Source organism: Malus sylvestris, chromosome 12 (genome assembly GCF_916048215.2).
Source record: "Malus sylvestris chromosome 12, drMalSylv7.2, whole genome shotgun sequence".
NCBI classification, from domain to species: domain Eukaryota; kingdom Viridiplantae; phylum Streptophyta; class Magnoliopsida; order Rosales; family Rosaceae; genus Malus; species Malus sylvestris.
Window position 1 is genome coordinate 16,244,349 of NC_062271.1, and position 27,495 is coordinate 16,271,843.

General features: G+C 39.4%; 2 protein-coding genes and 1 pseudogene across 2 annotated transcripts; 1 reads left to right on the forward strand and 2 right to left on the reverse strand.

Moving 5' to 3' along the window:
- Positions 1-12,945: 12,945 nt before the first annotated feature.
- On the reverse strand, positions 12,946-14,876 carry LOC126592187 (cysteine-rich receptor-like protein kinase 14; annotated as a pseudogene).
- A 1,691-nt stretch (positions 14,877-16,567) lies between these two features.
- On the forward strand, positions 16,568-23,042 carry LOC126592960 (phosphatidylinositol 4-phosphate 5-kinase 9-like). Its single transcript, XM_050258782.1, has 9 exons — positions 16,568-16,733; positions 17,692-19,020; positions 19,472-19,639; positions 20,044-20,209; positions 20,860-20,970; positions 21,219-21,406; positions 21,749-21,906; positions 22,042-22,207; positions 22,393-23,042. Exons 2-9 carry the CDS (start codon positions 17,774-17,776, stop codon positions 22,670-22,672), a joined length of 2,484 nt encoding a protein of 827 aa, XP_050114739.1. The 5' UTR covers positions 16,568-16,733; positions 17,692-17,773; the 3' UTR covers positions 22,673-23,042.
- A 191-nt stretch (positions 23,043-23,233) lies between these two features.
- On the reverse strand, positions 23,234-26,252 carry LOC126592961 (uncharacterized). Its single transcript, XM_050258784.1, has 7 exons — positions 25,985-26,252; positions 25,736-25,905; positions 25,547-25,623; positions 25,355-25,420; positions 25,149-25,223; positions 24,982-25,053; positions 23,234-24,010 (listed from the first exon to the last, which is right to left on the reverse strand). Exons 1-7 carry the CDS (start codon positions 26,134-26,136, stop codon positions 23,585-23,587), a joined length of 1,038 nt encoding a protein of 345 aa, XP_050114741.1. The 5' UTR covers positions 26,137-26,252; the 3' UTR covers positions 23,234-23,584.
- Between the last annotated feature and the right edge of the window lie 1,243 nt (positions 26,253-27,495).

Consider the following 27,495-nt stretch of genomic DNA (forward strand, 5'->3'; position numbering starts at 1 on the left):
AATTCTAGGAGTTATTCAGTGCAGGTAGTTGATGCATTCAGGAGAAACTGAACAGTTGTAAAACCTATCCACGTCTGGATATCCCAGATCAATTTACTCTTTCCTGATGGGAGAGCACTTGCCATATTTGCAAGGGTAGGGGCATCTTCTGCTGTCATAAGGGTAGTCAGTTTGTTTATGCATTCGGCCCATGATTGTGAATAATTCCTTCAATCTTCATTGAAAATAGAGAAATGTATTAACTTTGCTTGTAGGCAGTAATAGTATAACAACTGATAATCCTCGGCATGTGAAGTCTTATTCGTCGAACTGCTTGAGTTTTCGAACTTTATTTGTCTTGAACAAGGTCCAATGAATGGTGAGAGGTCAAATATAGTACTTTCTCAGGTTGTAGGCATTCCATTACTTTTCGATCTCTTTGTCACTCATAATGGTGAGGGTGTAGCTGCTATTTCCGCCTACTCGGCTGATTTTGTATGAACCTTCCCAAGGGAGCCATCTTTTTGGAGCCTTCTCGACGGGTAGTTATGAAGGCTTTTCTGATGACTAAGTCTCCTAGCTGGAACTGCTGGATCTTCGCCCTCTTATTGTAATTGGATAAGAGTTGCTGCTGATAGGCCGCAATGCAGGTGATAACATTCTTGCGCTCTTTCTCTACCAAGTCTAAGTTTGTGGCCATCTCCTTCTCGTTCTGCTTGAAATTCGATAGTGCAGTACTGATGCTTGAAATTCGATGGAGTTTTACCGATTGCTCCTCTCTTGGTGGTGTGATACGCCCACGGAACACCGAGGAGCTCGTCTGGCCACTTGCCCTTCTTGTCTGAGATGGACTTCTTGAGGCAATCGAGAATGGTCTTGTTGGAAGCCTTGGCCTGCCCATTGCCCTGCGGATACTAGGGCGTGGACATGTGCTGCTTAATGCCATATTTTTCGAAGAACCTTACTAAGTTTTTGCCCAAGAACTACGGACCATCGTCTGTGATGATGGAGTAAGGGATGCTGAAGTGGCAGATGATGTTCTTTCATATGAAGCAATCTATGTCCGTCTGGGTAGTTGTAGTTATAGGTTCGGCTTCGACCCATTTTGTGAAGTAGTTAGTCGTTACGATCATCATATTCTTACGCCAAGAAGCGGCCCATATAGTGGTTTCCATATATGTCTTTGTGAATTGAGCTAAAAATCTTCAGGTCATCGGGAGACGATAGGAAGCGGAGATGTGGTCCTGAGAAGGATCCACGAATGAGCATGTCGTTCCACATGTAATAATGTGTTGCCTTCATATGGAGCTTCCTAGACTCTAGTCTATCTGCATGGAGCGTTCCATTAACTATGTAAATTATTTGAAGCTGGAAGTGCAGTGTGTGATTGTTAATAATGTTTTGATTAAGTTGTTCAGTTAACCTCTTTTTAGAGTTTTGAAAGTTGTGCTATGAAATTCATAAGTATCATTATTACTTTCTATTGGAGCAAGAACGCTTTCATTTAAATCATGGATATAGATGATTGTGAAATGGTTATGTTCATATGATTGAATTATTATTGGAAGTAACATTCTGCTTGTACAAAGATTAGTGATGTTGTCGAGTTGGGATGATGATGTTGTGCTTGTAAGCATATTAGTATTGAGCCGCCTTGGTTACGGCGATTGTACTTGGGAAATAGTACTCGAAATTGTTGAACTTGTTGGTGACTAATAGTATGAATGGTTGAAATGATTGGCATTGGAAATTTCGAGGACGAAATTAATCTGCGCCACCTCGACTACTGGTTCCTCATCTATACTTGGCTTCTCCAAGTACTCAATTGGGATGAAGCTCTTGAGCTAATGGTTTAAGGTAGATCTTAAGCCTGCTAGTGCATCTACGTGGGCATTTTTTGCTCATGGAACCTAAGTGAGTGTGTACGCCTAGAACGTCACTAGCTGCTCTTGTACCTTCTCGAAGTATCGAGCCATCCTTGGATGCTTTGTTGCGTACTCCTCTGAGGTTTGGTTGGTGATCAGCTGGGAATCGGTATAGATTACGAGCTTCTTCACCACCAGATCATTTGCCAATCGAAGACCTACTAGTAGGGCTTCCTACTCTACTTCATTGTTTGACGCCTTGAAGCTTAGAGTGATATCCTGCTCGAGCATCAAACTGTCATGAGTAGTGAGAATTAGGCCTGCTTCAGATCTCTGGTAGTTTGATGATCCGTCAACATGCAAACTCCAGAAATCTCCTGCAGTTGGGGCTGGTGCGGCTGTCTATGCAACATTTTTTGGGCTGAGTTGATGCGTCTTTCAAGCTTGGGGTGAATTCTGCTACGAAGTCCTCAAATACCTATGCCTTTATTGTTGTGCGGGGTTGGTATGCTAAGCCATATTGGCCAAGTTTCAATGCCCACTTCATCACTCGTTGAGAAGCATCTGGACTATGCAAAACTGATCGCAGTGAGTATTGGGTCATGACGATGACCGAATGCCCTTGAAAGTAAGGTCTAAGCTTCCAAGCTGTAACAACTAGCACCAAAATTAGCTTTTCAATCTTCGGGTATCTAGTTTCGAAACCGATAAGAGCTTTAGATGTATAAAATACAAGCAGTTGGGCCCCCAACTCTTCTTGTATGAGGGCAGAGCTCACTGCTACTTCTGATATTGCCAGATAAATGTACAGGTTATCCGCTACTTCCAGCTTAGATAGTAGTGGAGGTGACGTCAGGTACTGCTTCAGGTCCTGAAATGTTTTCTCGCACTCGTTGTCCTATTTGTCCTTCTACGCCCTCTTTATTGCCTTGAAGAAGGGCTTGCATCGGTCGGTGGATCGCGAGAAGAAATGATTGAGTGCAACTGCTTGTCCAATCAGACTTTGGATTTCTTTTAGAGTTGTAAGGGATTTCATGTCCAGGATTGCTTTGATCTGCTTGGGATGAGCCTCCTAACTGGGTTACAAGGTACCCTAAGAATCGGCCTGAAGAAATGCCAAAAGTGCACTTGGCTGGGTTGAGCTTCATTTTGTACTCTCGGAGGATGTCAAAAGTTTCCGCCAAGTTACCGATGTGGTCTGACCGCTGCTTGCCTTTCACCATAATGTCGTTGACATAGACTTCCATGGTTACTCCAATTTGCTTCTTGAACATCATGTTTACGAGTCATTGGTAGGTTGCTTTTGCGTTTTTGAAGCCAAAGAGCATGATCTTGTAGCAGTATGTGCCTCATTCAATCACAAATGTGGTTTTCTCCTTGTCAGGCTTGTGCATGGAAATTTGATTGTAGCCTGAGTATGCATCCAAGAAGTTGAGTAGCTAGTTCCCAGATGTAGAGTCAAGGAGCAGGTCGATCCAGGGAACTGGGTAGTTATCTTTAGGGCATGCCTTGTTGAGGTCGATGTAATCCACGCATACTCTCCATTTGCCCTTGTCTTTTTTCATCACTAGCATGACATTGGGCAGCCATGCTGAGTGCGCCACTACCTCAATGAATCCAGCCTCCAATAACTTGTCGATCTCTACCTCAATAATTGCTACTCGCTCGGGTGCGAAATCTCATATTTTCTAGATCACAAGTTTGGCTGCGGGATTAACGTGTAGCTTGTGACAAGTTATCGCTGGATCGATACCGAGCATATCAGAGGGTAACCATATGAATACGTTAAAGAAAGCCGTGAGTTCCTCATCCTTTGTCGAGCTCAGATGTGAGCCAATCCTAGCAGTCTTTTCCGGCTGGTGAGGGTCAATAATGATGTTATCGGCGTTCTCTTCGGGTTTCCATCCTGATTCTTTCACGAGGGCATTGTCGACCTTGACACCATCTTCTTAACCTACCTATTGTAATTACTATTTGGTGGAGGTAAAATTGTTTTTCTACACTTCAGCTGCTACTACTGGGGCGAAATACTTCTTCTTTAACTCTTTGAGAACTCGTACTGTACATCGCCGAGACATGGCTTGGTTACTTTTGACCTCTCCGACTGCTCCTCCCGGGATGCAAAATCAGATCTTCTGATACTCGATCGAGGTCACAACTCCAATCTTCACTAGCCAAAGTCGGCCCAATATCCCATTATGAGGAGATGGGTCGCTGACGATCATGAAGGTTTACGATGAGATAATTGGAAAGCTGGTTACGTCGAGCGTGATAATGTCAATGGCTGTTGAGGTAAGTTTGTTAAATCTGGTCAAGACTTCTGCTTTGCGATTGATTATGCTTTTCAGGCTCATCTTCTAGATGACTGACATTTGTATGATGTTGACTGGGCTGCCATTGTCCACCATAATTCTGTCAACGATGGTGTGGGCCAGTTGAATAGAAATCACCAAGGCATCATCGTGGGGAAAGTCTACTCCTTCAACGTCCTACTTGGTGAAGCCGACAATTGGTCCAGGTATAACATATATGGCTTGAACCTGAAAGATAGATCTCACATGTTGGATTTTCCCTTTCTTGGACCTGTTAGTGGCCCCCAAATGCTCGGATTCAGAAAAGATGTCGTTGATTCGGATCGTCTTGGCTAGGGGTTCAGCATTGGCATCTGTTTCTCGCCTTGGCTAGGCAACTGGCCTGTCGACATACTATTCGCACTTGCCTTCCTTCATGAGCTTCTTAAGGTACTTCATCCATATGGTGCAACCATTGGTTGCGTACCTTGGACCTCTGTGGAATGCACAATGTTTTTTTCTGGTCCATCTTGGAGGTGTCCCCTTTTATAGGTGGCGTCATCTTGAACCACGGCTTGTCTATGAGGTCGTGAAAGATCTAGTTCATCAGGATCGAGAACTTGGTGTACATCTTGGGCGCTAAACCTCCCTTTGCCGAGGATCGGTCCTTGCGTCTGCTTCTTGGCTTGCCCTTGTTATTGAGCGGTTTATCACTTGTCTTCTTCTGAGTTGGCTTTACATATTAGCGTAGCTACTCAGGTGGCTTTTGGGAGCGCTTGGCCTCATCCTAGAATGAGTGTTTTTTTGCCAAAGCATAAGAGTCTGCCAGGGTTAAGTTCTCACCCATGATCAAATCTCTGAAAAATGGGTGATCTACTGGGAGCCCATTCCAAAAGGCTAAGCATGGAATGCTATCATCATATCTGATGGGTCTTTCTTCATGTTGAAGAGGTGGTTAGACTTCTTCTTGATCGAGCGGTAGGATAAATATTCCTTAGTGAAAACTAAGGAAAGTTCGCTGAAGTTCCAGATTGATTGTGGCGACAAGGTATGGAACCTGTCTTGCGCTTAACCTTGGAGCATCATGGAAAAGATTTTTCACATGAGATAGTCATTACTGCAATAGAGGGGTCATGCGCGCTTCGGTAGTGCATCAAGTGTCTATCCGGATCCTCATCTATTTTGAACAAGGTGAAATGTGGCGAACTGAGCTTCCATGGTGGCTCCGTCTACTCGATCTCGTCTCTAAACGGCGACCTGCTCATGTTGGCCATGTCCCTACGAAAGGCATCGTAGGTAATATCAATGCGCTGGAATCTGCGCAGCTGCTCTGCTATAAGCATTTGTACTTCCTCATGGATTTACGCTTGGTAGGGGCAGCGAAGCTTCTAATTGCCCCCGGTATTGACCTATTCGTCCATGTTACTTTTTGGCATGTCTTACTTGTTTGTGCTACGGTCACGGTAAGAGTGGTTCATTATGTGCTACTCGCCGTCATGCTTGGCGGGGGCTACCAGTGGAACTTAAACTAGACTACTATCGTGCTCTCCTTGATCTGCCATGTGGCTGCTTACTCTAGTACCTTGCAGGAGGATCTCCTTGTGGGCCTATCTTCAAGTGGACGTTTCGCCTGGAATGTCCTGAGTGCTCGTCAGAGTGTGGACCCAACCTCGAATGCACACTGACTCATGAGCCAAGTCGGGAATGAATGTTTCTCTACGCATCTAGGCGGGAAAAGACATTTTCTCGAGGGCCTAAACGAGAGTGCACACTACCCGAACACACTGTTCGTGGCAGGCTGAGTGGCTCTTTGCCGGGACGTCGCTGGAATGAGTCACGTTCTTCTACCCTCGTCATGCTTTAGGACACTTCGTTGAGGGCGCGCTGCGTCTTAATATGTTTTAAGAGCTGGTTCACCAAGGTTGTCTGTTGCACTAGGGCGCTTGTCAAATTGGTGACCTGTTGGGCAAGTGGTGCTCATCATTTGGATTGGAAGAGTCTGGATAGTGGGCGTCTCCATGTGTGGTGGAAGTGTAATGGACTACAGGTACAAAGCTTGAGCCCAGAGCGGGCATTCCTGCAAAAAAATAGGGTGAAAATAACCTTGAGTTGGCCTTGGATTGGATTGGTCCCTAGGCCAGGTCACTAGAGTGAGTCGCGGGGCGGGCCAACCCGACTAGGTGAGTGTATGGGGGCACGTTAGGGCTATGCGTGGGTTGGCTGATATTGAGTCACGTCTTGCTTTTCATAAGCTTGGCTGTGCATGCAATTGGCTAGGTTCGGCTGGCAGTGAGCTGGGCTTGGGTCACCTACCCATGGGTTGCTCCTGCTGGGTTCATGTGGGCCTGGACCTGCGGTGCAGCTTGGCTTGTTGCTGTTGTGCCTGCTGTCATAGCTGCCAGGCTCTAGCCTCCTGTCTGTGGGCCAAGAAATGGACATGGGCCTCTTGCCCAGAGTTTTGAGGATTGGGCTGCTGCAAAGGTAGCATTTCAAGAGCTTGGGCCGTGGCCTGGTGGCTTTGCCGTGGTTGCTGGGTCGCGGCAACTGTGGTGGTGTGGCTTCGTGGCGGTGGGGCTCCTCCTACTACCGCGTTGAGCCTTAAGGATCGTCGTCGTGGGGCTATGTCCTCGTCTCCACTCTCCGATCCAAATCCTTGTATATACGGGGTTCCGTTCGTCGTGGTTTTTGAATTTCCTACCATTGTATCATTTCTCCAGGGATTGATTAAGAAACTTTTCTTGGAAAAATTAATTGATACGATGTGTGAGAAATTCAACGTAACAAAAAATTCAAGAAACAAATGCAAGAGGCTTCTTCAAGTATTTGAATTAGCTCTCAATGAAAGCACCACTTTGTCGATGCAAATTTCCACCGTCTTCAGTCTTGACGAAAATGCACCTGCAAAACAATCAACACCTTTGATCAAAGACCTAAACCTTACGTGCCCACGAGGTGGGGGTTAGGCCAATGAATCTTCGATGTCTAAGTCAGTTTCTCTGAGGACAATAAAGTGTTTAGGGCTTTTTTAGGGTAGCAAAAGCTCCTTAAATTTGGTAGAATGTGGGGTATATATAGGAGGAAAAGGCCGGCCATAGTGTTAGGGTTTTACCCTACACATGGCGGCATCCTATTTGCCAAGGTTTATGAGAAATATTTTCAAGATATTAAATAGGAAATAATATCTTGAGATAATGGAGTAATTATCCCTAATTGATATAAATTGGGATTACTTACTTGAATGGAGTCAATGTTCAATTGGGAATGTATTAAAGATAGGATTTGGGTAATTAGTTCTTATCTTTAATACTTTGACTTTTCCTTGCCAAGGGCAGATGAGCTGTGGGCGGTCGTATTTAACTGTTGGGACCTTCAGGGGTGTGAACTGTGCATGAGAGTATATGAGGAGCACGCCCATTTATTGAGGGCAATCTTGTCTTTCTTGAGCAAAAGTGCACGTGTCGTCTCTAGAATTTTTGGAATTATTTTAGGTTCCACAAACATCATTTTATTATATTAATTAATCAATTAATTAAGGATTTTGTGAGTCTTTGCTGAATCTAGCTGCCATTTCCATTCTGTTTCTAAATAATATTATCACATTAGATGGTGTCACTAAATAAATCTCCACTAGCTTCTGTGAGTGATATAAATAGTATCTACAATATATGTACCACAGATTTTCATAATCCACTGGAATATCCTCATATTTGAGGGTCTTGTCATGTAAAAATCTAGGGTGATGTTATTCACACACCTTTTTTTACCTCTCCTACTTCTTCTGTTATTTTATATTCTTTGATTCTCTTCAATTCATTTGATCCGGCGACTGTAATGATAGGTTGCTTACATTCACACTGTTCGTACATTAGTTGTTAATCTTAAAATGGTACATGTTATATACTTATTAATTGTTTTCATGCATGCATACATGCAAGATCATGATTCAGGATGTTAGAAATCTCACACCGGAAATTTGACAAAAACAAATTATCATTTATATATATACAAATTCTTCCATTTTTAATTAGACTAAAGTTTTTTAGGATAAAATCTCGCACCTCTTGGACTACAGTCTGCATGTGGTTAATTAAATTGAGGACAATATTAATGGTGGACCCTTTGACCCCGTTTATCTGAAATTTTAACATAGGAGGATGGCAAAATTGGTGGATAAGAAAAGTTAGATTAATCCAAATGTCTTAATTAACCTAAAAACAACTTTGCTTATGCATAACTTTAAAATTGAACGGAAAAAGTTGTAAACGATCGAGTTCTCCTTGCACCTACACATGTAATCAAGATTTTGCTGTACTCGCTCTACCAATATTTTATTTGAGCTGCTTATAATCAGGTGTTTGTTAATGAAAATATGATATTTTGTTATGGTGGAAAGATATGTTGTTAGATTACAGATCGCACGGAAAGATAAGTGAATTGGAAGATATTTTTCTTCAGAGCCATACCTTTTGGCAAATGGATGTATCTTTCCATGTAAAAGCCAGCCGAGGAGCCACCCTTAGGCTACGGTGGGCTCACAAAACTTAGGGTAACTGATTTTTGAGTGTTTTGCTTCCCCTTGAAGTGGGGTGATGTTCACCTCTCATTGACTAAGATTAGTTGGGTTTTATTAATCTAAGACACAAATCTTGAAATTTAAACTATTCTAATGGTAATCAATACGGGGTGAGCCTCACTCTCATTTTAGACAGTGAGCAAAAATACACTCTTGATTTTTAGTTCACACAACTAAAAATCAGCACCACTCCACCTATGGGTGGAAAAAAATGCTAGAAAATCCCAATCCCGTCTCGAATTGGACCAAAAAATGCCCAAACCGAAATTCCCGAAACCGAACCAATCCCGAAAGTTTCAGTTTTGGATTTGAGCTCCTCTATGTAATCGTTCGGTAATCCAAATGAAAACAAATGAAGAAAACATGACAAGTCATATATAATTATAATCCTTCACCAAAATTACGCACTTGTGATGAATGTGATTTGTCAGTTAAACATAAGTTATGAAATGAGATCGTCAACAAAACCAACTAGTGAAAGTTACATGCAAAAAGGAGCGTTGCTATATATATACATGTTTGGTTGAATAGGATAGAGATTTGATGGTTAAATAATAAGACTCCATGAATATTTTTTATAAAATTACAACTATGAACATTGTATGACGGAGGAATAGTTGTCACATTGTTCCATAATAGCTTGTTTAAAAAGTTAAAAAAAAAAAATTTGATCATTATTGGTAGGTGGTGGAATATTCCAGCGATTACGTATTTCTCTTCAACTTATTTCCCTCTCTTTTTACTTCTTAGCATATATTAGTGTAAAATATCATTTGTATTAAAAAAATATAACTTTGCAGTTAAATAAATTGTACGACCTTACTTGAACATATGATCTGTACTATAAGATCATATATCCTTACTAAAATTTGATCGAGGTGTTTATCGTGTGATGACTTGTTGTAAGTTTAGGCTTGTTTATCTCAATTTATAAAACCAAACTAAGGGCCAAGAGTCCAAGACAAAGAGATATTTGTTTTCAAAAAGAAAAAAAAAGGACAGAGAGATATTTTCCATGAAATTATATGCCCCATGCAGTGTGAGAGAAAGAAACATACACACAGAAACAAAACCACAAATATAAATATTAGAGTTGGAATTAATAACAAGCCTAAAATCAATGGTGGAAATGGTCGGTTGCCGGCATCAAATTAACAATGAGATCATGATTGATGATCGACGAAGTTGAAAATGGAAACGGGAGTTGGAAAGTGACAATTGTTTTGCTGCATACCAACTTACTGATTTAAATTTAATTACCGACCCATATTAATTTAGCTAATGTGTATCTATCTCTTTCTATTTAGATAAATATATTAGTAAATTTTTTTGGTTTGGACAAATCATAAGGGATCATCTTTGTCACCTCGTTTAGATTTGCTTTTAAAATGACTGAAAATGCTTTTAGAGAAAATTGTTTTATGTTCCAAAAGCACTTGAAGTGCTTTCTACAAGAAGCGTCAGTTATATGATTCTTCCAAGAAGCACTTTAAGTGCTTTTTCAGAATTCACTTGCATTTTTACTAAAGATTGATTCTAAAAACATTTTCACAAAAAACGTTTTTAGTCATTTTAAAAACATATCAAAACGAGTTGAGGTCGGCCAAGGTAGGTGCTAATGATAAGCACAGTGGTGAAGGGGGATATTTTAATTTCAAGTCGGAAAAAATATGTACTCCATTAGAAGCCCTTGAGGTTATAGTCAATCGATAATAGAGAGTGGTAATGAATTAAAATTACGATAAAAGTTATGATTAGAGTAGGTTCATGATTAGGAGTCAGTTCTTTTCAACATCAGGAGAAATTTTATCTTAATAGTTCATTTTTATCAAAGTATTTCTTGGACTAGTACCGATGGAGTTTATCTAGTGAATTTTGCTAATTTGGTTCTTGATATACCATTAACGGACTCATTGTAATCCTTGTACCGTGGGTCAGCTATCCATATGGGTTACGTCCAAAAATTGAAAACATAACCTACAAAAATCAAATTGATTACTTCTCCTAATTAACTTCCATATCCAATTCTTTTTGCTCGTCTCTTCCTTGTTCATATCCCCTTGCTAATTAATGTTCAGCATAAGCTCTCATAAATTAATGAAGTTTCTTATGTTCTCTTTTGCCACTATCGGTTCTTCAACCCATTGACCATTCCGTATGCACCAAAGTTTAATTTATTTTAATCTGCCAAGCCTTCCTAGATTTTCTTTAAACCATAGGACAAAAATAATTGTTTAGAATTAATCTAGCTTATCGTTGCATAATCATGCCCTCCAAGCCCATTTGAAATATTATTCAATGTCATTAACAATATTATCTTTATCATATCCTTTAATATTTTAATACAACTCCAGAATCTAGTCTATATTATTCATGGACAAGATATACAATACAACACGTATAAACCAATGGATTATAAATAACTCCTTCACTAACTATAAACAAAAGCTCTACTTTTATCATTACCTAACATTTCAAATTTTCTCTCCTGCGCATGTGACTTGTGTGAATGAGTTACGCATGACTCGTAACAATAATGTACTAACAACATATTTTTACGTAGTATAGAGATATTATATCGTTATTATATTGTTAACAATCCAAGTTATGCACAACCCACCCACGCGCATAGGAGAGAATTTCTCCCTATCAACATATTAAAAATTTGATTATAAGAGAAGCTATCGACATTTTTGGAACCAACATGCGGTACCACGGTTATCGTGAGGAACCTAATCACACTGCAATGTCACCTAAAAGATGAGCTAGTGGGTCAGGCATCGCTATAACAGCTCCACGAGGTCATACTCAAAACCTACGTTAGAAAAAGAAAGACAAAATAAAAAATGTGAGAAAAGGGGATGGAAAGAAGAAGGGAGAAAATCCTAATCCTCAAAAAATGGGGGTTGCTACGTGAGCCACAGGTTTATGCAAGCAATGTTTTTATAATTATTAAGTATATTAAACTGTTCTAAACATGGTAAGTCAGTATTCATGTTATTTATTATGTAACTTGAGCACCCATTGGATTTGTTGAAGACCACTCTACATTAACTGATTATTTCTAAAGTTCACTCACTTGTTATTAAACTATTTTTAGTGCACAATTTTTATAATTAGTACGATTCATGTTTTTTTTTATCATCCAAATATCATCTCTATAAAAAGGAAAATTTCAATTTAGGGTTCATCCATCCATATGTGTGTTGAATAGACCGACGGTTGGCGTCTTCATGATAAACTATTCATTTATTTAATACATATTAATGACTAATCAATATTCAAATTGAATAAATTTTTACCGAAATAATCTTTCAATGATAATAAAAATACCGTAAAAGTACGTGAAGCACAAATATTTTCCATTTCTAAATAGGGTACAACAAGAAATAAATTTTATTACTATAGATTCAGACGTTTTGCTCCACACTTCCTTTTGAAGTGGATAAAGCTAGGAAGAGCAAAATTTTAAACCAAATTTGTAAACCAAATTATGTGTCACTCGTAAGAAACAAGTACGTTAATTGACACTTAGTTAACAACTCAATCATCTACAGCCACATCATTTGGTTTAAAAAAATTGGTCTCCCTAGCATTACCCTTTTGAATTATATGTTTTGTACATAAATTTTTGTTGAACAAGCGATATTAACTACACTAAGGGCGAGGGGGTGTGCTTAGTCTCACAATGGGCTAGTAATAATGTGTTTCAAATTCGCCTTTGGCGAGATCGAACCTAAAACCTCTCACTTACAAGCGAAAATGATTACCACTAGATTGTGGTACTAAGTGACACATACATTTTTAATTCAGGATTCATGGTACAAGTAAAAAAAAAATTATATGTGTGTATATAGGCACAAAGTTAATATTCAAAATGTACATAATTGACGCACCAAAGTTCAACCTAGTATTATTTAATGGGGAGGTATCTTATACATTGATGATAAACTAATCTTTGAATGAATTTGATGGTCACTCCATTTGCGCTATCAGATATTTTAGCTCTGTCAATGCGTTTCAAAATTGGCAACCAGTGTGTTAGGATCCTAACCCTTGCTTGACTCATATTGCATATCTAACTTGAGCGGTGACATTACAGATAGTTGTAGCCAGAGTGTCCTAACCCTCTACCAAAATGAGTCGACTAGTAGTTCCCTTCTTGGAGTTGTTTAGTTTAGTTAAAAAAAAAAGGTAAATTACATAAAACTACCCAACTATTGGGTCAGTCACAATTTCATACCCAATTTTTGCATGGGGGACCCACCCTAAACCCAAACCTAGATCCCGTCTTCCCTAAACCCACCATTTTCTTCCCCTTCCTGTCTTCCCCAAACCCACAGTGTTCTCCTTGCTCCTCAAACTCCAGCGCCATGTAACTGCGCGTGCCCTCTAGTTTCGTCAACCGAGCCTGGGTCCAGTCGTAGAGTTCTGCTTTGCCGAAATGGCAGACTTTGGCGTCGAGCACGAGGTGGTCCTCCTTGGAGATGATGAAGCTGGAGCTTTTGATGTGGTTATGGACGAAGGTTGAGTCAAGGCCAGAGTCGTGGTGCATGTAATCAAGGGCGTGGGCGAGGTTAGTGACGATCTGCATCTAAGAAAACCATGACGATAGAACGATATAGCTCGGGTTCTTCAGGTTACGAACATAGCTGGCGAGGCTAGCGCCAACGACGAATTCGTAAATGAGGTAGACGTAACTCCCAGAGAGGGAGGCATCAAGAAGCTTGATGAGGGTGGAGTGGTGGGATTTGGAGATGTGGCAAATGCGGCGCTGGAGGTTGGGGAGGGAGATGGGAAGGCAAGATTTGCGTTGGAAGATGACGGCGTCTTTGGATCGAAGGGAGCAGTGCCAAGAAGGGGAGGTTGAGGAGGAGGAGAGGCGGCGGTGAGGGAGGAAGTTAGAGGTGGTGGAGTTGATCTCGGAGAAGTCATAGATTTGGAGGTTTTCAGGGAGTGAGGCTTTGAAGGATTTGAGGGAGGGGACGAAGGAGGAGGTGGTGGATGGGATTGTTGATGTGGCGAAGAATGACAGCAGGGAAGAAGGGGTGGGTGGGATCTGGGTTTGGGTTTGAGGAAGACAGGAGGGGGAAGAAAATGGTTGGGTTTGGGGTGGGTCCCCTATGGAAAAAAAATATTAAATGATTTTTTTAGTTTTTTAATAGAGAGTTGGCCCCGTCTCAATCCAAGTCACTATTTAATGGAAGAATTGACAGAAAACTGACTAAAGGTATGAAATTGTAAAAAATTCATAGATGAGGTATGACATTGAAATTTTTTAAAGATGGGGTATGAAACTATAACTGACCCAATAGTTGATGTAGTTTTATATAATTTACCCTAAAAAAAAAAAGCTAATAATCTTCTTCTCAATGTAGCTAGGGTAACACATGAAGTGACAACACACCTTTGGTCTTCAAGTCAAATGGTATGCCAAAGTAGAGTCTTTGACCCTAAAAGATACTCATGTAAGAGTTCAAACTTGGAATGAGAATTTCAAATCTTTGCTCGCTTTCCACTAGCTCAAAGAGAATTTACTCTATGGATAATTGAATAAAAGGACGAAGAAATTTGAACTTCATCTCTACCCGTAACTATATTTCTTTTCTTTTTTCTTTTCTTACTTTGCTCGTTTTATTATTTATTTGTTTTACAATAATACCCAAACAACTTAAAATTCTTGGTTTCTTGTTAGTGGTAGTTTTTTTTATTTTTATTTTTATTTTTTTTTAGGATTATTTTGTCTATTTCTTTGCGTGGTGATATCTACACACTTATTTTTACTTCTCACATATTTCTTATTATATATGCAAGATAAAATATGTGTGTAGATGGCATCACCTTTTTTTTTTTTTTTTGGTGAATCCCGACCCAAAAATGGGGGGCTAGCTTTCGATTAGTTGAAATTACAAAAAGGTTGGTTTAAGATGCAACATTCTCTCACTTAGGGTGTGTTTACGTATTCGTAATCGAAATTAAAAATCGGAGTGTGATTTCGATTACCGGTTCTTCTTGTGTTTACTAAAATTTGGAGGAATCAAAATGGGTGAGGTCCACGAAAAAAATAGCAATTGACTTCCTGATTTTGGAGGAATTGAACTCCTAAGTAGTAGGTGTCATTTGAATTCCGGGACGAAGGAGGAATCCGAAATACAATTTTCTACCCATTATAACCCCATCTAATTCCTAAAAACTCCAAATCTGCCACTCAAATCAACAAGCCCTGGGACCTCTCTTCCTACCTCCCTTCCACCTCTACGTGCCCTAGTGAACCAATCTCAAGAATCCTAGGACGTCTTAAGATATCTTAGTGAGCTGGTTGTTCTTTGGTTATGGCATTGTGGTCGTGTGGGGATTGAGGTGCGACGTGCGAGAGATATCAATGGATGCGCAGGAAATGATGATGAAGGATCCACAGAAAATAAAATGGAGGAAAGGGAGGGAGAGAATGGTGGCGGTAGCGGCTGGTGAGGACTGACGAAGGATATTGGGGAGAAGAGAAAAGACGTGAAAAATTAGGTTTCAAAAGGTAGAAAACTTGGGCTGCTGGCTTGGGAAGTTTATGGGGTGGGTATAAAAAAATTAGGTTTGAAAAGGTCAAAAAAAAAAAAGGTTAAAAAATTAGTTTATAAAGAGAGAAAATTCAATCATTTATGGGTTAAAATTGTATGAAAATTAAATTTTACTAATTATTACATAAAATATTTCATTTAGACCAAGGGCAATTTAGTAATCAAATGGTTTTGATTCCGATTCAGAAGTGAATTGGTAAACAACTTCTAGCATTGCATGTCTAATTTTGAAATCATATCAATTTATATTTTTAATTTGACGAAGCTCCATGAAGACTATATCTGATCTATGTGATGCAAGCGTGACTACATCAAACGATAAATGAGTGTCATTGTTCTCAAGTTATCAATTTGACAAATGATCAGAAGGTCAAACAGCTTGAGTACATAAATTGATATGATTACAAAATTTGATGGTGCAATATGAGAAGTCAAATTTTGTTGGTCCATTTCGAAAACAATCATAAACTTGAAGAGTAAAAAATATAGTGTTGAGAATGAATCTCACATTGATGAAAGGAGGGATCTTGCATGATGCTTATAAGAGGTTGGGCTCCCTATATTGTCAATTGGTATTATGGTGACATCTCAACTTTCTTCATAGTATTAAAGTATGTTGTCCCCACGTGTGAAGCCAGATAGTCACACACGCTTCACGTCACCCCTTTGTGTTGTCTACGTATTAGGCTTTGAAAATTAGTCACACGTAAGAGGGCATGTTGAGAATAAATCCTATATTGATGAGAGAAGGGACCATACATAAACTTATAAGAGATTAAACTATTCTTCATATTATCAATTGATTTTATGATGAACTTCAACTTTTTTCGTATAGTTCTCATCATGTTTACATGTTTCAAATAACGATGTTACTTCGTTGATAATCTTAGCTAAAAACAAAACAACATGAGAGAAAAATGTCTTTAGAATTATTATTTACTATGTATATCTAAAACTAAAAGTTACAAAAGAAAAAACAAATCATATTAACTCAGCTGAATAGTGAAGGAGAAACCTGCCAAGAAATTTGGACGTGTAATGTGAGAGAGCATAAATAAAACCAATGACGAACGAGGGCAGTATTGTCACTTCAAGCAACAATCTTATGCAAAAGTCGGCCAATATTTACGAGAAAGAGATCATCCATTTAAACTGTATTTTATAAATTGTATAACAAAAACCATGATAAATAGATTATTTCTTATAATATTAATTAACCTACTTATTGTTTATTAGAATATTTATAATTGTGGTCTAATTTTACAAACAGTATTCTTTATATTATTGTCGAGTGCGTCTCAGGCTACACAGTTGGCTTTGGGATTCGCAAACATTTGGTCACCGTCCAAAACCCAAAAAAATACACAACACAGAGAGAGCTTCAGAATCCAAAACCCACCGCGCTTGCCCATGTTCAGCTGCTTCAATCTCACTCCTCGTTTCATTTTCTCAGGTATATTTCTTTTTTTTCTGCACAAAGTTTTGAGCCTTTGATTTGCTTTTGTGGGTTGAGTTTTGACTTGTTAGTGGAATTGCCTTTTGTTTTGAGACTTTTGGCTTTTTGGGTTTTGGATTTTGGAGCTGAAATCAGCTCAAGTTTTCTGCTTTTGGGCAATCAGAGGGTAGAAAGTTAAGTGAAAAGGTGGATGCTTTTTTTTTTTCGTAGAAAAAATGAATGGAGGAGGTAAATGTATGCTCTTTCAGTTATCTCTTGGATTTTGATTTATTTTTAGAGGCACTATTTGAATGTGTTAGGCACCCAGAAATTTTAGCTCTAACATAAGGCAAACTTATTTGAAGATTTGAATGAGTTGGGCATTCAGAAATTTTAGCTGCAACATAAGGCAAACTTATTTGATGATTTGAATGAGTTGGGCATTCAGAAATTTTAGATACAATATCAAAGTTATCCACTTGATGATTTTATAGGCTTTGGTTGACTGAATTCTGAAAGATCATTTGAGCATTTTCTGCCTTATTGTGTTATGAGATATTGTGAAAGAACATTTCTCTGCTTCTTTTTATAACTTGTGTATTTTAAAATTCGTTTCTGGATAAGCATTGTGCGCCCGCTAGTTCAAATTTGATCTCTTCTAGTTATAGTTTTCCGGTGTGATTGTAGAGCATATGTGTATTGGCTCGATGCTCTTTATTTTCGCCAATTATTAAGTTTTTGGTGGTGATATTGTAGTTATATTAGTTTAACGGAATCAATAGGATTCCCTTTTTTTTTTCTATATTTTTTTTCTTCTTCATGTCATTATAGTTCAAGTTAGATCTTTGCTCTGAAAATCCATCTTAAGCACTTGCGAACTGCCCTTTGTAGAAAGAATTTAATCTTTCTGCTGTTTATAAATAAGAGGACAAGGAGTTTCCTGGTATATTTGCACTCATTTGTATGACTTTTACAGATTCCTATATCGTCATATGGCCTATGAGAATTCTGGAGTGCCTATAATTGTGTAAGAAACCGAAAATTTTGGGACATTATGCATGTCTGGCCCTGTGGCCATTGGCGATAAAGTGGAAGAAGCACAAACTTTTGCAGAGAGAACAAAGTCTCTTGATGTCATTTCCAGAGAAGACAGAGAATCCATAATAACTAATGGTGAAGTTGCTGATACTTCTGAAATTGCAGCCTTTAGAGTCAGGGAGCTATTACTTCCGAATAGGGAGTCCTATTCTGGACCTGTGCTTGGCAACATCCCTGAAGGAAAGGGAAAATATGTCTGGTCAGATGACTGCATATATGATGGTGAATGGAGACGGGGGATGAGACATGGGAATGGAAAAATTATTTGGTCTTCAGGTGCCATTTATGAGGGCGAGTTTTCAGGTGGATATATGCATGGCACAGGGACCTACAGTCGATCGGATAAGTTGACTTATAAGGGGCGATGGCGGTTAAATCTCAAACATGGTTTGGGATATCAAGTCTATCCTAATGGAGATGCCTTTGAAGGCTCTTGGATGCAGGGGTTGCCAGAAGGGCCTGGCAAGTATACATGGGTAAATGGAAATGTTTATCTAGGAAATATGAAAGGAGGGAAAATGTCAGGGAAAGGAACTCTCACATGGACCAATGGGGATTCATTTGAAGGAAGCTGGTTGAATGGCATGATGCATGGATTTGGAGTATACACGTGGAGTGATGGAGGCTTCTATGTTGGAACTTGGACCCACGGTTTAAAGGATGGGAAAGGGTCATTTTATCCAAAAGGCAGCAGACTTCCAGCAGTAGAAGAACTTTACCTGAATGCTTTGAGGAAACGAGGGCTCTTGCCAGATTTAAGAAAACAGAACAACGCACATATCCATCATGCTGGTTCAGGGGATATGGGAAATGCGAAGATTGGAGAGAGGCTGCAGGGATCTCATCGTGCTTCAGCCGACAAAATCTCTAATAGAAATTTGTTAAATTTGGAGCAGTCACATAGAAATGTTTCCTTGGAAAGGCGTTGGAGTCTTGAGGTATCTTTTGAAAAAGTTATTGGACATGATCCATCATTATTGGAGGGTAGAGAAAAAGATTCTGAGACAGAAATTCCAATCTTAGAGCGAGAATATATGCAAGGTGTCTTAATCAGTGAGCTAGTAATAAATAACAGCTTTTCTTCATCATCTAGAAGGGCAAAACGGCGACAAAAGAAACTAGCTAAAGTGGTCAAGAGACCTGGTGAAGCAATCATTAAAGGTCATAGGAGCTATGATCTAATGCTCAGTTTGCAGTTGGGTATCAGGTACTTTCACTTTTATTACCTTCCGTAAATTCGTTAGACTTCTTCATCTTTGACTTTTATGCTTGTATTATTTTGTCTTCACTTATCTTTTGTATCAAATGCATGGTTTTTAATTAGATTATATTGCTTAATTGGTTCCTCCCTTCTGGTTTCGGCTAAGATTTATTAAGCAATGCGATTTGTGTTTACATTTCCCCTATTGGATTCGGGACAATGTATAACTCCATGAGAGGGTTTAATTATTTTAACAGGTTTTTCTTTTAACAGGGTTTAATTAGTTATATTAGTTGTACGACTCCGTGAAAAGGTTTAATTATTTTAACAGGTTTCTCTTTTAGGAGTGAAAAAGTTTGAAGTCCAACTGCAATTGCTGATGTTCATCACTTAGTTCATGTGCATTGCATACTTTGTTTCCTGAAACTTAATTTAAATGTGGATTAAAATGTGGCAGGTATACTGTTGGGAAGATAACACCAATACAAAGGAGAGAAGTCCGAGCATCAGATTTTGGCCCTCGGGCAAGTTTTTGGATGAACTTTCCTAAAGAAGGCTCCCAATTGACACCACCTCATCGGTCAGTAGATTTTAGGTGGAAAGACTATTGCCCTATGGTCTTTAGGTTAGTTGCCATATCTTGAATTTTCTTGTGGCCTATTTGTTTGTTTGATGCATTTACAGTAATAGGGATATTCTTTTCTTTTGTATAATGGTGGACCAACTCTAACTTTGTCATATGTTCTCACACTTATATCCTGTGTTTGTTGGGATTATAATCATGAACCATTTTTCTTCCGAAAGGTGAAAAAGAAAGAATTGTGCTTTTACGTTTTACTGTAATATATGTATATACAGGATCATTCAAGTGCAGGCGTCCGCACCAAATCACGCCTATACGCATGGACACACACACATACACAACTTGACTAAGACCTTACCCTGAAAAATTGGGTTGTTTACTCATATGCACAATCATGTGTGTGTGGATGTACTGTATACTTCTATAATGTTTTCAACTCATTGCAGGAATTTAAGGGAGATGTTCAAGATCGATGCTGCTGACTACATGATGTCTATTTGCGGAAATGATGCTCTCAGGGAACTTTCTTCTCCTGGAAAAAGTGGTAGTGTGTTTTTCCTATCTCAAGATGATCGTTTCATGATTAAGACACTGAGGAAATCTGAAGTTCAGGTTTGTATCACTGCTGAAGCTTTTGCATCTTCATTTTTTGTTGATGATGTACATAAATTACTAAAGGCTTGTGAAGTTATCTATTTCTCCCTGTAGAAAATTTCTGTATGAATTTGTAGTTTTGTACTAGAACCAGTAAACTTATTCCTTCGATTCTCACCTACCCAAGCAAAGAGCTTTATTTTCTTTAGCCCTTCCAAAGAGCCTTTAGATACTCCTTTGTGCAGTTTCATGATTTTTTCGAAGTTAGATGCAAACAAAAACTATAGAGAACTGGACATTTGATTGAGATTAAATTGTTATGGAATTACTGGACATGTCATTACTTAATTGCCACCGTCTCAGAAGTTGCTTGGTACGCAATGAGCCTGCTGTTTTCTGACTTTTATTTTCAAGTAATTTGGTGCTTCTTTCCCCTGAACAAGGTTCTTGATAAATCTTATGTCTATTCTTGAGGACCAATGGTATCAAATTAGTACAACTATGATCTGACATGTATATCAACGTTATGCTCAGTGTTTTATTTGTATTTATATCCTTTGCTAATAAGGTATTGTGATACATGTACTGTAATTGAAGTTCTGCAGTTTTTCCCCCTCCTCTTTTCTTGAATCATCTGGAGGTGTGTTAACCAGAGTTCTGATGTGTAGGTTCTTTTGCGGATGCTTCCAAGTTATCATCATCATGTAAGGTCGTATGAGAACACCCTCATCACAAAATTCTTTGGTCTTCATAGGATTAAACCTTCAAGTGGTCAAAAGGTGATGGGAACGGTGCCTTTAGATTCTTATGAGCTGCCATGCTATAAGTGTGTTTAAATATATGCATTATGATGCCGTTACATTCCAGTAAAAGTATCAGTTGAGATGCTATACACCTGTGTCGCCTTGTCTAAGAGGCAATTCTATAGTGAATTCTCTTGTTATTTGCAATGATACTATCCCTATTAATGTAAATTGCTTCTTGTATTTTAAAGACTGACATTTGCTCATTAAAATATGCTTTGCAGTTCCGCTTTGTAGTGATGGGAAACATGTTCTGCACAGAGCTAAGAATACATCGAAGATTTGATTTGAAAGGTTCATCCCTTGGTCGTTCTGCAGATAAGATCGAAATTGATGAAAATACAACACTTAAGGACTTGGATTTAAACTACTCTTTTTATCTGGAACCTTCTTGGCGAGAGGCTTTAATGAAGTAAGTGGGAGTTCTAGAATCCAGATGCGTTTTCACTTTCTCTTTTGCTTGCAGTCCATACCTTAGGTGTATAAATGACTTCTATAATCTAGGGGACCCCAGATTTACTTCAAGTTTACTAAAACACACAACCTAAGAATTTGTCATTAAAAAACATGTAATTTTTTTTATTCTTGTTTCTCTTGGTTGTGAAAGATGTAGTCAACGTGGTTTCTTGCCAGATTCAGTACGGTTTACTTGTAACATTATTAAGTGGTAACATCCTATTTGTTCCATTATGGTAATTTGTTTTTCCTTTTACTATTGCTACTGAACTCATTTTGCTCTCCTATTATTATGCAGTCAGATTGAGACTGACAGCAAATTTCTGGAGGCGCAGCACATTATGGATTACAGCCTTCTCATGGGAGTGCATTATCGGGCCCCCCAACATCTGCGGTCTGTCATGTCCTACAATAATACCAATCGAGCTGATGGTTTGGGAATCCTTGCAGAGGAAGGTCATTGTAGTTCATAACGATGCACAATTTAGTTGTCATGACTCATCTTCAGTTTTTCAATGATATACAGAGTTGTTTTTTCATTACCACGAAAGACTAACATAATAGTTTTTGCTTTTGGTGTTTTAATGACAGAGACTCTGGAGGATGAGATCTCTAATTACCCACAAGGACTTGTTTTAATCCCTCGTGGAACAGATGATGCTAGTGTTGTTGTGGGCCCTCACGTGAGAGGTAGCCGGCTGAGAGCATCATCTGCCGGTTTTGAGGAAGTTGATCTCCTTTTACCCGGTACAGCAAGGTATGGAGCATTTATCTAGACCCCATGCGGAGAATCCGTTTTAAGTCGTCTTTTGAAAAGCTAAGGATCTGAAGTGAAATCACAACTAAGGGCGTTATTAATACAAATGAAGTTTATAATTTTGCATGTACACTTGCCAAATTGGAGTAAATGATCTTATTTGTCGTCACGATGTATTTAAGCAGATTCCAAATCCAGCTGGGTGTGAACATGCCAGCAAGGGCAGAGCAGGTTCCTGGCGAACAGGGAGACCAGCAGACATTTCATGAAGTATACGATGTTGTGCTGTATCTCGGAATCATTGACATATTGCAAGACTACAGCATGGGAAAGAAGATTGAACACGCATACAAGTCTCTTCAGTTTGATTCCTTGTCCATCTCTGCTGTCGACCCTACATTCTATTCGCGGCGCTTCTTGGAGTTCATCCGGAAGGTGTTTCCTCCAAATGCCTTAACAAGGTAAAAACCTGGTGTTCCAAACCTCATCTGAGAGTACTTTTGATAAGGCCTCCAGTTTGCATGCCTTCAAGGACCGTTGGCACGAGCGGTCTATGAAATGTTTGGGGAGTGCATTCGGGGAGCGTCGTTGATTATGGCAGCATTGAGCAGCAGCTGGGTTGAGTGATCATAATGATTTGGTTGAAAATTTTGAATTTGTTTCTCTACTCCCTCTGCTTTCGCTACTTTAGGAGCGCCTGCTGCTTCATTACATGTACTTGTATCCATTTTCCGATTAAGGTATTGTGTTTAATCGATAAGAGACATCCAAACCGTCTTTTTTGCACGCGAGCGGCTGTAAATGATTGATTATAAATTGGAAAATAATTTCCGCACTCGCATTTTACCTTTCCTCTGTTAGATTCAGGACAAGCACGAGATCATTGAAGAGTCGAGTTATTTTTCATCAGCGACAATCACACTTCTGTTTATTTCAGGTCATTAATTCTCCTTTAATAAATTTAACCCAAAAGTTAAACAAACGCGTAACACGGAAATTATTAATCACATAAATCTACTTAGAGCATGACCTAATATCAAATGCATTGCTTGCAAGTAAATGCACACAAACCAAAAGTACATTCCAAAAGAAATTGCCACAAGGCATGTTTCCTTTCCCAAATTCCAGAAGCTATAGCATCTCCATTTCAATCCTATAACAATAACATTTGTCTTTCATAAGGGAAAAATGGGAATTCAGAAACAAACTAGGAACAAGTAGGGCTATAAAGGAGTGATCGTTAATAAGGTACAGCTTCCAGTTTAACGGAAATACCGGGTCATTTTTCGCTGACTTCATTCTCCACACAGATACTGCAAATATGTTCACTGAGATGCTCCGGTACAAGGACGGCCACCCCAAAGGCAATTGGTTCCCTTAACTCATATTAGGAGGTGGTGGGGGTGGACGAAGACCCTGGCCCTGCATTTGTTGTCCCGGAAAGCCTTGTGGAGGTGGCATTGATGGAGGCCTTCCCATCTGAGTGCCAGGAGTGAAATTCACCATTGTGTTACCAACAGAGGGCGGAGGAGGGGCAGGTGGAGCACCACCAGGAGGCATAGGCCTAGGGCCATTTCCCATAGGAGCTGATGGTAGTAAAGATCCAGGAATTGGCGGAGGAGCTCTGGGAGGATTTCCCATTGGTGCACCAGGCGGCAGTCCTTGTGGTGGAGGAGGAGGAGGACCTTGGGGTGGTGGAGGCAAAGGCCTTGATGGAACGCCGGGAGCACCTGGGCCATTGGCTGCAGGGGGAGGTTGCGGTTTGTTCGCCTCTGGTGGCTTAGTTTTGAAATATAGCTGCAACTGCATATTGGTACATCCAACACAGAAAAATGAGAAGAAAAATTCAACCAGCAAAAAGCATAAAAGAAAGTCAACTAAGTAAAGACAGTGAAACCAGAGGGCTTTCGTATAAACGCCCTTGAGAACGTTACACTTTAAAAAGCACTTCGAATTCAATACTTTGGGAGAAAATCCTGCTGAGTTTTCATTGGAGGACACCAAAATAATTTCACAAATAAGAACCCGTAAGAACACGACAAGTGGCTAGCTGAGGGGTTCTTTTCTCTATGAAACGATAGTTTGCCAGGATTTTTTTTCCTTTCTTAATTTTACTATTAGTAAAACATCTGACCTGATCTAGTGAGTATGCAGCAGTTTATGCAGATGTCACCAATTGGTGCCAACTGTCGAGAGACTCAAAACCAAACATGTGACTTGCTTGCCGAATCAAATAAGCTTTCTTAAGTTAGACTCCATTAGGGTCGTTTGGTAACCATTTCTTTTCAAATTTTTATTGTTCAGTTTTGTGCTAGAAATAGAAAGCAAATACGTCGGGAAAATGAGGGACATATAGAAGTGGAGGAAAGATGGTGGTGAAGAGATGTATAAGAAACGTACAAGGAAAGAGTTGAAAGACAAACAACGAAAACTAAAAAACCAAAAACTAGTTTAAGTTGATTTCAGTTTGAAGAATTTGATTTTATTTATTCTTCTTTGTTTCTTCCCTTCCCTCCCCACTACCCTTCTTTGGTTTTTCCCTCCTTTCCCCCAATTACTCTCCCTATATCTCAAGCACAAAAAGTGAAAACTAAAAGTAAAACAAAATGGTTATCAAACGAGCACTAGGGTTTTAAGTGCCTATATCTTAAAATAACCACAGACAAGATTTACCAACCTAATGAACCGCAAAAATTGACATCCCAATGAAACACTTTATCTATTTCTAGAAGTGCATATAAAAAGACATGAATCAGTAGGGTTAGAAAACTAACTGTGAACATTTTTGAGTCTGGATCCCAATGTGAGAAAAACTTATCAGTTTTGTCAATCTCAATGTTAGGAACCTGAAACAGAAACAAACATGGAGGCACAATAAATGTCCTGAATCTAACAATATAAAAAATGAATGAATACCCAATGCATAGACGGCAAGATATACCTTGAAAGCAACTATCTCGTAAGGCTCGGCTGCAAATAGAAGATACTGGTACCTTTTGTCCACAGGTTGAACCCTCTGTGTTCATGAAAAATCAACATTAACAAAAAAAAAAAAACCAAAAGAATTCACTGAAACATTTCTAGTAAGAAAAACGAGTAGAAGAAGAGGACGTCCATAAATTGCAGGCCACAAAGATATAACCCTACCTGCTCATAAGATGACATAAAACGGTGCCTTGGCTTTGTATTATCTTCAATCTCAGGATATTCAATCTGCATAACACATAGATGTAACGCAACATTAGCTACACCATTAATTTGCACACTATATACCCTTGAATGAGAGCTTATTATTTCAGGAAAATACATATAGCACAGTGAACACACACACACACACACCTGGAAGAGAAGAGACCTCTGCTTTGTTTCTCCATCAAACTGCTTTGTCACTCGATACCCCGGCCTACCAATTTTGACTGCAACCATACATTAAATGGTATACTTACAACAGTTAACTAAATTAAAACAACTTTCCATGCACACCAAGTGTTCGACTAAATGCGTTTGAAAGAAATACGAGATACATACCCGTCTTTCGCACATTGACCTTGCGCTTGTGCGGCTGGGGCTGAGCAGGAGCGTCCTTTGCCTCGCGAGCAGCTCGTTTCGCCAAGTTGGTCTGATGGCGCTTGCCTTGTGTATGCGCCAAGTAGTTGCCCTCGTTGTTGTGCAGCGTCAAGCAAAGCTTACATTCATAGCTGTAAAAACCAACCAACAAAATGCAACAATTAGATGGAAAGCAGTGAAATTTGACCAGAAATCAAAAGAGGGCCGCACCTTCCGAGGTGATTGCGCATGAAATAGGGATCTTTGGCGAGATCGATGGTCTCGAGAGCGAGTCGCCGGAGACGCTCCCGGCGGTCGATGGCTTCGTTCTGTGCAGAGGCGGCGCCGCCGCTGCCGGGCTTTGAACCCCATTCTCTATCCATCTTCTCAGTTGTGAATCACCGACTATTCCCCTCAGATGTTTTGAATTTTGGAGAAATTCCCCCACAGTCGCAGACTCACAGTAGTCCCCACTCGCTACCCTCTTTCTCTTTGTGTTTGTTGTGAAGGAAAATCTGGAAATTAAAATATTATTGGGCTACAAGAGTACAGTTGGGCTAATGGAGAAATCAATCCAGGCCCATTTCACCCATTTTGCTCACTTGGGCATATAGTCACATCATGTCATTACTTAGTACTACGGTCTGATGATATTCCTCTTCACTTGTAATTGAAAAATCTTAGGTTCAATTCTCGCAAAAAGTAGATTTGAACTACATTATTGCTAACCCATTGTGAGGCTAAGTCGACTCATTCCCTTTAGTGTAGATAATATCTTTTGTTAAAAAAAAAACCTTCTATTATTTTTAATTCCTTTCTTCTACAACATTTGTACTTAAGAGTCAAGACCTTTTGCCTCTCAGTACTACGGTTTGATTAGGAAATTGAATAGGAATGTAAATATGTTTCTTTGTCTAGGATTCGTTTAATATTGCTTGTGTTACAAGGTGTGGTTATATATGTATTTCCTCCTAACGGGAGAAGAATAATACACAGAGAAATAGATTGAAGCCCTAAAGTTAGTTTTATCTTGGCGTCACAACGGGTTTCGACCTGTCACTTCCTCTAAATCCTAAGTTCACCCAATGCCGACTTTTATTGTTGGCTAATGTCTGCAACTAGCAACCAAAATTCAATTTTAAAGCTTTCAAAGCAAGAAACCTTTCACGAAATCCCAACCTAGAAAAAACACCGATGAAAGAACTGTGGTCTCAAAAGAAGAGACTCGTGGCATAATAAAAAAAGAAAAAGAAAGGAAAACTAACGAAAAGTCTAAAAAACTTTAGTTTTAATGAAAATGAACAAATAAAGGTGTAGTGAATAGTACCAGCAAAGGGTAAAAATGTGGTTTTTCGTTAAAAGTGAACAGTACTAGAAGTGTTTCGTTAAAACTTCCTAAAAAAAAGCTTAGAACCAAACCCTAAACCTTGTTGTGCCAATGGTTGACCAAGTTGTCCTTTCCATTAGTGCTGCTCCTGTGTCAACCAAATATGGGCTGGCTCCAATGAAGAGTAGTCCCTGCCAACAATATGTCCAGCGAGTACATGTTGGGCTGGAGGACCATAAAGCCTAAATTCAAAAGGGGCAGCAAGCAGAAGGCTCTGGCACTAACATTGGCCAGATGTTGACTTCCACAACAAAGGGAATGTGAGCTTGTTGAGCCCACCAGTAGCAAGCAGACCTAATGTAGGCAGTGTGGGTGATTCAAGCCCAGACTAGTTGGGCCATCAACTTTCACTATT

Excerpts from the sequence above, each read along its gene's own strand:
- LOC126592961 (XM_050258784.1), bottom strand. The coding sequence starts at position 26,136 with ATGGATAGAGAATGGGGTTCAAAGCCCGGCAGCGGCGGCGCCGCCTCT. Across the intron at positions 25,224-25,354 it reads TTATGTCATCTTATGAGCAG|AGGGTTCAACCTGTGGACAA; the intron begins GTAGGGTTATAT and ends TCATGAACACAG. Across the intron at positions 25,054-25,148 it reads ACGAGATAGTTGCTTTCAAG|GTTCCTAACATTGAGATTGA; the intron begins GTATATCTTGCC and ends TTTCTGTTTCAG.
- LOC126592960 (XM_050258782.1), top strand. The coding sequence starts at position 17,774 with ATGTCTGGCCCTGTGGCCATTGGCGATAAAGTGGAAGAAGCACAAACT. Across the intron at positions 20,210-20,859 it reads TGAGGAAATCTGAAGTTCAG|GTTCTTTTGCGGATGCTTCC; the intron begins GTTTGTATCACT and ends TCTGATGTGTAG. Across the intron at positions 21,907-22,041 it reads GGGAATCCTTGCAGAGGAAG|AGACTCTGGAGGATGAGATC; the intron begins GTCATTGTAGTT and ends TTTTAATGACAG.